This window comes from Accipiter gentilis, chromosome 12, assembly GCF_929443795.1.
Source record: "Accipiter gentilis chromosome 12, bAccGen1.1, whole genome shotgun sequence".
NCBI classification, from domain to species: Eukaryota; Metazoa; Chordata; class Aves; order Accipitriformes; family Accipitridae; genus Astur; species Astur gentilis.
Window position 1 is genome coordinate 9,040,108 of NC_064891.1, and position 13,205 is coordinate 9,053,312.

At 40.3% G+C, this 13,205-nt stretch overlaps 1 protein-coding gene across 4 annotated transcripts in view; it reads left to right on the forward strand.

Annotated features, from left to right (window-relative positions):
- Positions 1 to 13,205, forward strand: part of WRN (WRN RecQ like helicase) — a 47,808-nt gene that overhangs the window by 18,385 nt on the left and 16,218 nt on the right. For all 4 annotated transcript variants that reach the window (XM_049815366.1, XM_049815367.1, XM_049815368.1 and 1 more), the window contains exons 13-23: positions 589 to 656; positions 1,027 to 1,135; positions 2,834 to 2,902; positions 3,444 to 3,526; positions 4,698 to 4,804; positions 5,550 to 5,737; positions 6,658 to 6,835; positions 7,435 to 7,616; positions 8,910 to 9,011; positions 9,388 to 9,480; positions 10,801 to 10,942. In XM_049815366.1, coding sequence (XP_049671323.1) covers positions 589 to 656; positions 1,027 to 1,135; positions 2,834 to 2,902; positions 3,444 to 3,526; positions 4,698 to 4,804; positions 5,550 to 5,737; positions 6,658 to 6,835; positions 7,435 to 7,616; positions 8,910 to 9,011; positions 9,388 to 9,480; positions 10,801 to 10,942 — 1,321 coding nt within the window. The remainder of the gene's footprint in view (positions 1 to 588; positions 657 to 1,026; positions 1,136 to 2,833; positions 2,903 to 3,443; positions 3,527 to 4,697; positions 4,805 to 5,549; positions 5,738 to 6,657; positions 6,836 to 7,434; positions 7,617 to 8,909; positions 9,012 to 9,387; positions 9,481 to 10,800; positions 10,943 to 13,205) is intronic.

Below are 13,205 nucleotides of genomic sequence, written 5' to 3' on the forward strand. Positions count from 1 at the left end.
GTTATGTACTCAAGCATTGCTGTTACAGTTCATAAGTTCGATGGGAGCGGGATGAAATCTTCTTGGATGACTGGTGGTGGAATGCTTTCAGTGCAAGACACAGCCTAAGAGCAACACTTGGGGTGAAACTGTTTTACCCAATTAAAACATTTGGTAAACTTTTGGAAATGGGGGCGTGGGGATTTTTTTTTAATTGACCACAGTTATGTACACTTGTGAGACCACAAAGGATGAAAATTGATTGGCAAAATCGGGGCCTGTTCAGAATCTCTTGTGTTGAAGATAACTGGTTTTCACAGTGTTTCTGGATCAGTTATTCATGTATGTGAACACGGTTTGTTTTGTGATCTGCTGTGAATGATTGTATCACATGTTGCTTGCCTTAGTTAGAGATCCCCACTATAACACTGGTGGGACTACCTGCAGTAGTTGGAGTGTTTGAGTGGTTGCACTGTGCAAAGACAGCACTTTATAAGGCAGCCAGAAGTGTTTCTTTAACCTCAAGTTCAACTGAATATGCACTTTCACAGAATTTACATGTTATGTTTGGTGGCAAAAGTAAGATATTCCCCGTTGCTTAATTTAAAGGGTCCAGTGGAAAGTGATCAATTCTGTTTTAGAACACAGAAGAGATAATCTTGTTGTCATGGCAACTGGTAAGTTATCTTTACATCCTAAGAAGTGGTGAAAAATATTTTTCTTTTGGGGGAGAGTAGGTCTCAAACTCAGAGACTGTCCATGTGACTCATCTGAGCAGGGGGCCCTGATTGAGACTGTGTAAATCTGAGCCAGCTATGCTGGCTACTTGTTTTTCTGTCCTAGCCTTTGTCACTGACCTTGCTATAGGGAGGGGTATCGAATGGATGCTAACTATATTTGTCTTGCATATTTGTTCCTCTATAGCAGAATATCATCCTTTGGCGGGGGAGGAGGGGAGCTCAACAAGGTGTTAGAATTGTCTTTTGTAGCTGTACATTATAGCTGCATAGAAAGCATGATGTTTGAGTTCTGCCTTTCTTCTTTAAGGCTACGGAAAAAGCTTGTGCTACCAGTTTCCTCCTGTTTTCACTGGATGTACAGGAATTGTGATCTGTCCTCTTATCTCCTTGATGGAAGACCAGGTGCTGCAGCTGACGTAAGTAATGCAGTAGTAACAAGCTGCTGCTGTATTGCCTGTGGAAACCCACGGATTCTGCTTGTGGCATTTCTTGGTGTTTAAGGTTGCAGCTTCGTACACCAAGCTGTTTGTGTGTCAGCTGTAAAGCATATGTTTCTCAAGGAACACATGGAAACTGTGTAAATAGTCTAAGATCACTGGATTTGCCAATTACGTGAACTGTAGGCTGAATTAGCAAGGGATCTATGCTGGTGGGTGGTTCCTGAAGGTGGATCCTTCTCAAGTATTTCTGGATTCACAGGCCCTTTTTTGTGCAGACCAAACTGATAGAGAAGCTTCACAAGCTATTTCAGTCTGTGAGAGTTATGTCAAAATTTGGTAGGGCTTCCTTTGGGTCTGAGAAGTAACATCTGAACAACATAGAGCTGGAAGCTGTAGGCCATTCGGATCAAAGTTATGGCACAGACTTTTAAGACAGACAGTATAGTAGGTCTCCTAACACCTGGACTCTTCACTTAAAAGGTCTGATGGGGGAACTAGTGGGTGACAGCGAATTGCTCTTACCTGAGCAGTTAGAGGTGTTGTCAAGATAAATCTCTTTGATTTTAATACCTGATAATGCTTTCCCTACATGTACTTGCTTTCTGTTATAACAGCTATTCACTTCTGATGTTTTTTCCTTTAAGCTCTGGGGATCGTGCTGAGTTCTCTAGTTCGTTCCTGCCTTGTCCAACTTAGAAAGAACAGGTCTTTTGTGAAAGAGAGGATATGAAGTTTATTGAAGTAAGGAATATCAATTATGTGTGGTATTTTCTGCTGCACATCACGACTGTGTGCAGATGAGTGGCTGGAGAGCCTAAGATGGCTCTATAGCGAGCTTCTAGACTGAGTATTAATCAGCAGGGTGTCTGTATGTATTCAGTAGCTTCTTTGGTTTTTATACTGTTTTCTTCAGTGGAAAGGGTTTTTTCACCGCCTTCTCAGTGGGTCATTCATTTTGAAGGCTGAGGAGACTGGACTTCTACAACCTAATGCAGTTCAGTAATTTGTCTATCAGTCGGAGTGCAGTTCTGCCAAGGACTGAAACATGGAGGAGTAAGTGGGGAGAAGCTATCGAAACAAAAGACTAATAACTTGGTGATTTACTGCGTTTTAAGAGGACAGGGGTTGTGGGGTCTTGAAAGAGGTCAAATATGAAGTGGCTGAGCTGGTAAGCGTAACTATTGTATCTGTCATTAAAAAGCGGACACCTGATTGAAAATTAGCAGATGCAGCACCAGTAGCTCACAAAAGATTGAAAGGAGAGGCAAAAAATTGCAAGCTAGTGTGGCTTATATCCAAATGTGGTGAACTGCATAAAATAATAGCTAAAGAAAATAAACTTACCATATTTTCTTCTTTTCAATGTTTTATTAGTAAACTTAGTTCTCGTGCAAGGAAAATGGTCTTTATCTCTCCAATTCGTTATTGCGCTAATCAAGTGTGTGTGGTGTGGGGGTCATATGGAGGGAAAGTGGAATTGCATTTGGGTGGCAGGAATAGCCACTGATCCCTCTTGCTTTTTCAAAAGATTTTTCCCCACAAAGATCCTTGGAAGAATGTAGTCTCTGAGCGCACAGCTTGAACTTCCTTTATGAAGAGCTGGCATAGGCTGAAAGCTAAGGCAGAAAGCATTGAGAGTAAATCTGTTCATGACTGTGCTTTTTATTTCTGCAGAATGTCAGAGATTCCAGCTTGCTTGCTTGGTTCAGCTCAGTCAAAAAACGTCAAAGGATGTATCAAAGCGTAAGTCTTAGCTAAGCTTTCAGGGACTGCAGGTTCTGAGAGTTACGTTTGAGAGGTGGGATCTCTCTCTGATCTGTCATCGCTGAAACTCTTGATTCTGGCTCAGAACTGGAACCTGGCAGTCAGTGGTATTGCTTGCATTCAGCCAGGCTGAGCATGTGGGACGCTATAGCCACCCTCTTGTGCCCTCTGGCTGGGGAGATGGGGCTTGCTGTCTCAGCTTTATGTTGTGATTTATACAGGATTTTACACAGGTCTTAGGCCTATATTTGTCACCAAGTCATCACAACAGTCTCTTCTTGTTTTAAAGGCTAGTAAATCTCTCTGCTGTTTTACCTGTTCCTGTAACGCTGTGTACTTACCTTGCTTTCCTACTGTTCTGGAATGCTTTCTACGGTCTTCACTTCCTTCCTCTTGTTCCCTATCCGGAAGTCTGTACTTATTCTCGTTTACATCTTCTAGACAATCATGGGTTTTTTTCACTTGGTTGAGTTGTCTAAGGTTTTTCTTTTTGTGACAGTGTATTTCTTGATGTTTTCAGGGGTCAGTACAGAGTCATATATATGACTCCAGAGTTTTGTTCGGGGAACTTGGAGTTACTTCAGGATCTTGACCGAACTATTGGTAAGTTGGGGCTAAGGTTGTGGATGAGTTGGCAGGCAGCTAAAATTCATCATTACATTTAAACTTATTTTAATGCTTCAACATTTTTCACCAGTTTCTTCCCACTAGTGAGCTCAGAGGCTAGTGTAGTGACTGCCAATAAATGGTGACAGAAGATCCTGTTATTGATGAAAAAAGGTCATACATGAGTAATGTCTTTAGCATGGTCTTGACATGGGAATGTTAGACAGGTTCCTGGGAACACAGGTGCTAAAACACTTATCTTCAAATCACAGAAGTGCAATGTTTATCACTAAATATTTTAGCCTTTGAAGTATTCTAATTTCTCTGATATTTCTCAGAAAGTAACAAGGAAATTGTGTTTTGAAACACTGTAGTGCATCTTAAAAATTCTCTTTTCATTAAAAATGATGCAGCTGATACATCTCTCATAGTAGGGTAAATTCAAGGTACATAAACTCCAAGAATTTATTTATTATTTTTTTTTACTAAGGAATTGAGTTTCTAGTGCTATAGGCAGGGAGGACTATCTAGGGAGAAGAGGAGCCATCTGAATTTCTGGAGTCCCGAAAAGCTGTGTGCTTGGCCTCTCTCACACTAGGGTGCTTTGAACATGCAGATTAGAAAGTGATAGCTGTACTCAGGTTGAAGGGTTTTTCTGATTTGGAAAATGTAAGATTATTTTCCAGGGGCATCTTTAACCCCTCTCCCCTCATATTGTTTTGGACTTCCACTTCTCTTCAGTGCAGACCTGAGACACTCAGGCTTTGTTTTACAATCCAGAAAATAAAACTAACGACATCTGTAATCAGCATTGTGACTATTATTAAGAAAGTCTGGGAAGCAGGGGGTGGGAATAGGTCCTGTCAGAGGTAGCTCAAGATTTTGACCCATTGTGATGGATGTTGGAGATTTGGAGCTTGGAGGAGGAAGCAGACGGTGGTGGGAGAGTCTGTAAAAGCTCTTAGGCCTTTTTACAAAAGAGGCCATTACAAAAAATGGGCTTGGGGAGTCAACACAGCAGAAGGCATTCTAGAAACAAAAATTTAAGGAGACTGCTAGTGCCTTCTCAGGAAAGCTTGAAATTGAGCACAGTGGGGTTATTGTATTTTGTTACTTTGTGTTGGTTTGTCTTGTTAATGTGTCCATGCTGTGGTTTTGTGTCCATCAGGTATTACTCTCATAGCTGTTGATGAAGCTCACTGCATTTCCGAGTGGGGCCATGACTTCAGAAATTCCTTGAGAAGTTTAGGCTCATTAAAGAAGGCTCTGCCATCGGTGAGGTTTTGACATATTTGATATCCAATGTAAGAGAAGGATACTATCTCATTTTACATGATAGTTTGAAATATCAGTCTTTTAATGTTGCTCTTTGGGTGTAGTTACCATGCTGTTTTGGTGTTTATGCAGTCCCTGTCAGTGACTGAGCTTTGTGGGTTTTTTCGAAATGCTTAAATGGAGGATATTTTGAACCTGGACTACCGGAAACTCCTGACAATTAAATTACTTTGGATCCTTATGCTGTAGAAGACAATGTCTGTAAGCTTCTGGTTTAATATTGAGGGATTATTTTTTTTTTAACTGGCTGGCTGAGTGGCTTGCAAGAGTGAGCAGCTGTGTTTCTAGACATTCCTCAAGCATTTATTGCATAAGCTTAAAAACTTAGACCTGAACTTTATATGCTGCTCTTGGAAGTTTTGTCCTATGTTCCCTAAATTTAGCCAACCACATCAGAGAATTACTGTAGACTCGTTGAAGGCCTAACTAAAGAAAGCACACATTCAGAATAAAACCCTATATTTCAGCAGTGCTCTGTCCCTGTCTACTCTCCTGAACAGTGTAGACCAAAACTCTAGGAAGCTAAATATTAACTGTATTTTTCAAATACCTGAGCTGATCCAGTCATCATAAACAGATTTAAGTGCTTGTTTCCATGCTATTTCAGTTTTGACTCATTATTTTTTTGGGTTAAAAAAATATCAGTGAGAGCTCTTTAGACTTTCTCTTCTACTCCTCATTGCAGGTTCCCATTGTTGCTTTAACCGCAACTGCAAGTCCATCGATTAGAGAAGACATAGTGAGTTGTCTGAACCTGAAAAATCCCCAGGTCACGTGTACTAGTTTTGACAGACCTAACCTGTACTTGGAAGTTGGATTACAAAGTGGAAATATCCTTAGGGATTTGAAGCAGTTCCTTACTAGAAAACAAAGGTAAGGATTTAAACCTGGTTTTGTTGATAGACTTTGGTATTTTGGAGTTTTGGTAGTGTGTACTAAGAATTGTTAGCAGCCTTAAACTCATTTGGTGAGGAGGAGCGTGGGCTTTCTCCCTATTTTGGCTCTGATGTCATGCTAGTCACTTGCTGTGTTGTGTCCCGTGTTGTTGTGCTCACCCCCCTCACCCAATTTCAAAAAAAAAGGGCGGGGGGGGCGGCTTTTGAGGCAAGGAGCGATGGACTCTCGCTCTTTGCGTGTTGCTAACTTAAGGATCTTTGGGATCATTTGATCCTCAGAGGACCTGCTGACACTAGCAATTTGCAGTGGTGATGATGGATTGGCTCGTGGGTAACTTTCCAAACAGTACTGTACAAAATGTGTGTGAGCCCATTATAAAGCTGTGGTAAGATTATTTTTTTAATAAAGCTAATTTGAATAGAATTGCAGTCCTTTTCTAGTAGCAGACCCAGTGGTGTAGCCATTTTGGCCCTGACATTCTCCTTGTCGCAAGCTACAATATATACCCTTACAGCAATATAAATGAATTCGTCATCGCTCATTTGTACCTTGTTACGTAAATGTAGACCTTTTCAAAAGTGACAGCTGTAAAAGCGTATTTCCTGATGACTTGAAGAAAATTGGGAGGCCTTATCTTGCTGCTTCTACAGAGACCAAAATCTTCTGTGTTTTGCAAAATAAATTTAAGAGCACCAAATAACTTACAAGCCCATTTTTCCAAAAGGCAAACAATTTGTGTACGAGCAGACTCGTTAAAATCTGTTTCCATTTCTAAATCCCCAAGAAGGTGAACTGCTGGAAAAGCTATGTTGCCTTTTCAACTATGTTCAGTCGAACTTTTTGCGGAAGGGTGGCTTCTTCAGTTCTGTGTCTTTACATGTTGCTATTATTTATAGCAGTCCTGTGTATGAGTTTGAAGGCCCCACTATCATCTACTGTCCTTCAAGAAAGGCCACTGAACAGATTGTGTTTGAATTGATGAAACTCAATGTGGCCTGTCGTGCATACCATGCTGGTATGGGAATCAAACAAAGGAGAGAGACCCATCACCAGTTCATGAGGGATGAAATTCAGGTATGTAGGAAACTAAGTCCACTTGGTCCTATTTATAATTGTAGAGTGTCTGGTAGAGGAGAGAATTTGGAAATATCAGCATGTATTTCCCATTTACTCTGTCTCCAGTTCTGGGCAAAGAAACTCCTTGTCTATGACAGTAATAGGGTTCCTGGCTTATGCTTCAAATTCCTAAGGAAGTCTCTTAAAAATGCATAGCATCTGAGGAAAATAGCAGTAGCTGGAACAATATCATCACAAGTTCTGTGAGCTGCTTTCCTCCTCCTGCAGCTAAGCAGGCAAGGAGTTATCCTAGGACTTCTTGTGTTCCTCTTCACGATAGATTTTGTGCCTTTTTTTTGAGAATAGCAGCTTGAAAACACTCTAGCACTTGCCATAACACTTCATCACTCCTACGTTTATAGTCCGATGCTCATGCTCTGACCAAAATCAGACTTAACAACAGTACCGTGGAAGTAGAGCGTGAGTTTGAAGCCATTGTAATTCAGGCTGAATTTTGAGTCTGTAGCAAAAAGTTGTCACGAAGTGTGTGAGCATTAATCCAGGCATGTTATTCACGTTCATTTCAAAACATTCAGCATGTGGCTTCTGTTTTGTAGTGTGTTGTGGCTACAGTGGCATTCGGAATGGGCATCAATAAAGCAGATATCCGGATGGTTATTCATTACGGTGCCCCTAAGGAAATGGAATCCTATTATCAAGAAATTGGGAGAGCTGGTCGTGATGGGCTTCCTGCTTCTTGTCACATCCTGTGGACTGCAGCAGACTTGTCTCTTAACAGGTAAATGACTGAAGACAACTGCTTTGACAGGGATAGCCAAAACATACCAAACGAAAGGAGGAGCAGCATGGGTTTGGTTGAAAATGTGATTAATATTTCAGAATGGTTCCAAGTCATTTGCTGCATACACATAGTACTAAGTATGCTATACTTTTTCTGGAAGATAATCCACAAGTGCACTAATGTTAATGAGTTTTTCCTTGTTCCAGTACTGCTTTCTGAAAATGCTTTGCAAGGCAGGCAGTGATAAAACCTGGTTACTTGCCTTGTAAATCACCTGACCTGTTTTTAGACCCATCATCATCCCTTAAGAGTGCTGATGCTGTAGAATTACTTTTCTCTCTCCACTATCTACATGTCTAAGTGGAGAAATACATTTTTTTTTTCTTCTGGGAGGGGGAATCATGGTTGTAGATATCTCCTGTTAACTTTGTATGTAGCTGGTATAGGACCACAAAAATGTCTGAACTCAGTCATTTGAACTTGTGTCAGCAGACTGCCAGACTCTGAAACCATATACTTCCCTGCTTTGTTTTCCAGGCAAGCAGAAATTTGCTTTGCTCGTCTTTGAGCTGGAATGGTGTAGCTGTGTTAATGTGGTGCCCAACACCTGCAGTATTGGCTTGTTTGGGATGCCATGTGGCACAGGGAGCGTGGTGCAGATGGTAGCTCAGGTTTGGCTCATGCAGCAGCTCAGGGCATGGGCAGAGCAAGTGTTCCATACACCCATCAAGTACTCCCACGCTATTTTCTCAGTTGGATGCTTCCAGTGATTACTATAGAGGATATTAAATTAGGCAACAGGTCGATGTGTCCTAATATGCCACCTCTGAGTTTCTTGAAAGAAGAGTGATGATATCCTAGCATATTTTGTGATCTGGCAGTGGCATTGATGAGAACTTGCCAGAATTTGTAAAACTAGAGTGAGAAAAATTGCCCTCTCTCAATGCCTTGTCCTTTCCTCCCTCCTCTGTGCCTTCTGGCATGGATTTCTGAGGCTTAGTAGCCTGTGGGGTTGGAAGAAGCTCTCTGTCTCTGCTGCTGCTTTGTTTAGAATAATTGTCATATTTGGAGGAATATGAACAAGGTGTTCTTGGGAGTATGCCCCATGCTATGAGGATCAAGATTGTGGAGAAACAGGCAGGGAGTTTGGATCTGGTTTTAGTAAGATATTTGTTTTCTAGCTCTTTCTGGTGAATTTGGTTGAGACAGTTATCTGGCGTATTTCATTTTTGGCGTGAGACAGGGGAATATTAGTATTTAAGGCTCTTCGTTTTTCCTTTTGACTGACAGACATCTTTTAAGTGAGATACGTAATGAAAAGTTCCGGTTGTACAAACTGAAGATGTTAGCAAAAATAGAGAAGTACCTTATGTCAAACAGCTGCAGGAGGAAGTGAGTACTGGAATCTATTTAATGTTTTATGTCATTTCAGTCAGCTTTGATAAGAGCCATTGCTACCTGGTCACAACTGGAGGTTGTAACCAGAAGGCACCTTATACTCACAATGTGTTCTGCAAACATGTTTTATATGAAGAAGCAGTGTCAAAAAATACAGCCTTCAGCATATTTATACATATACATAGTGTTTCCTTATTTACTTTTTTAAAAAAAAACAACCACCCCAACATTTTCTTCAGAGAAATCAAGACCAAATAATTGGCTCCCCAGTGAATTAATTAATGATGCTGATTTCAGCTCTGTTTTCTGCAATAAATTTAATGTGTAAAATCTTGGTCTTACATTTAATTCTCTACATTCTCTTGGGTAGAATCATCCTGTCTCATTTTGAAGACAGACAACTCCGAAAGGTTTCCTCTGGCATCATGGGCACAGATGAATGCTGTGATAATTGCAGGTCCAGGTAAGCTTTCTTCCCTGAAGACTGGTACAAGAGCTAATGTGTTCTCAGGCTGACTTAGAAGGCAAATTATCTAAAAGAATTGACTTTTTATGCCTCTGATCTTACAGATGTTTAGCCTAAAGTTTGTTGTTGAACAACTGTTTCTAACCTTCCCCTAAATAGCTGAGCAAGCCATGAGGCAGCTTATAAGCTCTAAGTTAGGCTGTGGGAAAGCCTGTAAAAAAAATACTGTCACAGTTCCTAAAAGTAAGTCCTGTTTGGTAATTAATCCCAAAAGAAAACACTTGCAGGTGGAGTGCAATACCATGTGTCTAAGGTTAAATTGCCTGAGTGTTAAGGGAGCTGTTCTCCTGTTACACTGTGTGCTGACATACGTTCTTTCCAGCATTGCTAATAATCTCACAAATGTGCTGAAGGGAAGCCAGGGGACTGGTAGTCACACAGGTATGAGCAGAAATGCCTTCCTCAGTTATTCCTGTGTGCATGTACACGTTTTCCCTGAAGTTATAACAAAGGATTCCTTGTTCTCGCTACTAGCCTGATACTTCCTAATCAGAGACAAGATGTTATGCTGTGTTGCTTTCTGGAAAAATGTTATCAATTCGGCTACGTTTCCGGTATGCTCAAGAGTTAAGAAACCTTTGCCTGGCCTTTACTAAAAATAACCAAGAAGAGAATTTGAGAGGTCATAATTTCTATTTTTGTAGTCATGTTGCTATGCCAGTCAAGAGCCACACAGTGAATTTGTGTTGCAGAACTAAAATCACTTGATATAGAGCATTGTCCTTTTTCTCCTCCTTGGAAGTGATTTGTGCCAATAATTTTTCAATGGGTTCTTCCAGTCAGTAATAAATATATTACCAAACCCTAGAAAATCTTTAATGGGGTTGCTCTTTCCTTCTGTTTTTTTCCATTTTGTGGTTTAAAAAAAAAAAAAGACGATAACCAAAAAACCAGACAAAAACTTTGCTATTATGTGCAATTAAAGAAATGTCTTGTATGCCTAAACCAGTCCAAATATTCAAATACTAAACTCAGAAGATTGCTGGCACAATGTTCTGTCACAGCAAGTGTCATGAAAAACTGCTTATTGTTGGGTTGGGCAGCTGTCTTAAATTAACCACAAGGGATTTTGACTTTTGCTTGGTCTCATGCTTTCAGTCCTAGTTCTTTACGCTTAAACTTATGTTTAATTGTTTATATTAATGTAACTTGAAGTGTGTATTTTATTTCATTATCACTTGATAGACAGTATTTGAAAGAAGGGGAGAGGACTTGATTTGTATGTCTGTTAAACTTGGTTTTCTTTGTGTATTTCAGAGCCTCTTGTTTTGCAGTCCCCAGTGACTCAGAAGGTGGTTTACAGGACTTTGGGAAGCAAGCATATCAGCTGCTGTCTGCAGTGAGTGCCCTGGAAGAGAAGTTTGGAACTAGAGTTCCCATTCTGTTTCTCCGAGGGTCTGTAAGTGACAGTAAAAATCCTTGTATGTGTTCTGAGAGTGGAGGGACTGTTACAGTGTCCCTCTGTTGATATACCAAAGAATGCATTGATATACTTGCATAAAAATGTCTGTGTATACACACAGACACACATATATATATATAGTACATTTTTCTTGGAGAGCGGGATCTGTAAATAAGGGTAGTATAGACTTTCTGAAGCTGCTCAGCAGTACTTCCCATGCAGCAAACTAGATTGTTGTCTTTAAAGGCTAACAGCCATAAAAATAGAACTCTGTAGCATGTTGTACTTAATTTCACGCACGTACAGCAAAGGAACAGTTTCTGCCTCCAAGCTCTTGCCATCTTAGTTCTGTTTTTCTTGACAGTGCAATGTTCAGCCCTCTATGGCCCATGAGTTTGGCTTAGAAATAGTACCTGTTCTGCGCCTTGTGTGGAGCTGTCCTGTGTTTTGTGGGTTGTTTTGAGTTGGTTGTTTACAATTGTCTGTTAAACACGTGAATGGCAGCCCAAGTATTGGCAGAGGTTCTAAAGCTCTTCCTGTAAGGCTTGAGCTTTTGTTTTCTTCATGGTGAGTTTGACGTTTTCATAAAGACAGTTAAGTGTGTTTTTCTGAAGATGCATGATTCCCATTATCCTGGAAGGAATAGCCTTTTCAAAATGAAGAATAAACACATCTTTGTTTGGTGATCAGTTGGTTTATTGTTTGAATAAAGCAAATAATGGCTTGCATTGTAGCTTTGTACTGCTGGCTGACTTGGAGTAGTGAGCTGGGAAGTAAGACACTAAAATAATATAAATGATTTCTACATACCCTTACTTACAATGTTTTTTTAAATACTAGGCAAGAGACTCACCAGAAATAAAATATGAGAGTAAGAACAGAATCACAGGTTTACAACCTGGAGCGTGGAAATCACCTGTAATTCTTAATAAAACAGGGTGGATGTTGTCCCTCTTTTTTCCTTTTAATAAGAAAGTTAAGTTGCTAATTGTCACACGAGTGTGTCCAGGGGAAAATATTCTGTTGCAGATTTTTATGTAGTCTTAATTGTTAATTTATTAGATGTTACTGGAGGAAGTGAAGGTGATGCCAAATTTGCACTGCAAATACAGAATAACCTTTTACTGCCTACAAGAATACCCTTTTCTGGGATAACATAACTTTAAAAAAGACGTTTCTTTACTTTGTTGCATCAGTGTACACTCTAGAATGAGTGTATGAAATAGTCAATATCACCATAAGTTTACATGCTCTATCTGTCTGAGGCTGACTGGTATGTTGCTTTAAAAGCTTGTGTATAAGCTTATGGAGAAATCATGCTCTTAAGTTAGTGGGATCTTTTTGCAAAGTTCAGGTGGCCTCCAACAGGCTTTGGGTGACCCACAAGGGAGATCATGTTTCACTTAATATTTGAAAGCTGAGTCAGACCATGAAAGTGAACAAAGTCTTGTGGGAAACTGAATTAGAGCTGCATTGACAGAAATATTATACTAACCCTGCTAAACACAGAAGAATTTGCAGCTCTTAAGATCTTCTTTTATCAGCATACCCGGGAATTTGTAGCTATTTCAGCAATCATTTTGTTGCTCTTAGTAGTCTCAGTGACTGTTTGTGAGTGGCTTTTAGTACTACCTCTAGCATTTAATAATTTGTACAAAGCTGAAATTGCTATTTGGGCTTCTGTTGGTCAGTCCTACGCCAAGCTTAATTGACGATGCTTGGCCCAAACATGGACTTTAGCCCAACAGTTTACTGGTTTGCATCTTATTCCTTCTATAGTTATTTTATCCTTGAACTTGTTCTTTAAGTCAAAACCATGCTCTGAAAATGTGCAGCCATTGGAGTAATTAATGTAACTGTCATAACCGAAAGCTTAGGAAAGTAGTCATGCCTTTAAGTAATTTGTGTTAGAAGTTGTATGAGGGCTCTCTAGAAGAGAGGACGTGAGACTTGGCACTTTCTTGTTGCCTGATGAATAGGTGACTCACTTGTGTTCACCATAAGGACTCTGTGTCCTGGTCCCATCTGGCAGCAAGGTGAGTCCCTCTTGCTTGCAGCTGGCTGTCCATCTTCCATCCCCTGCTGCTAAAGGTCTGAAAAAAGCCCCTCTTCCTGCTGCTCCTCTCCCTGTAAGTGCAGGATAGCAGCTCCTTGACTGTCTGAAATTCTCCAAATTGTTCCTTACTGTGATTCTTGGAGATGGTATGGAGCTCAGGAGGCCACTGTGTGCTGACTGCTGCTTGTCCTGGCTTTCTTTCAC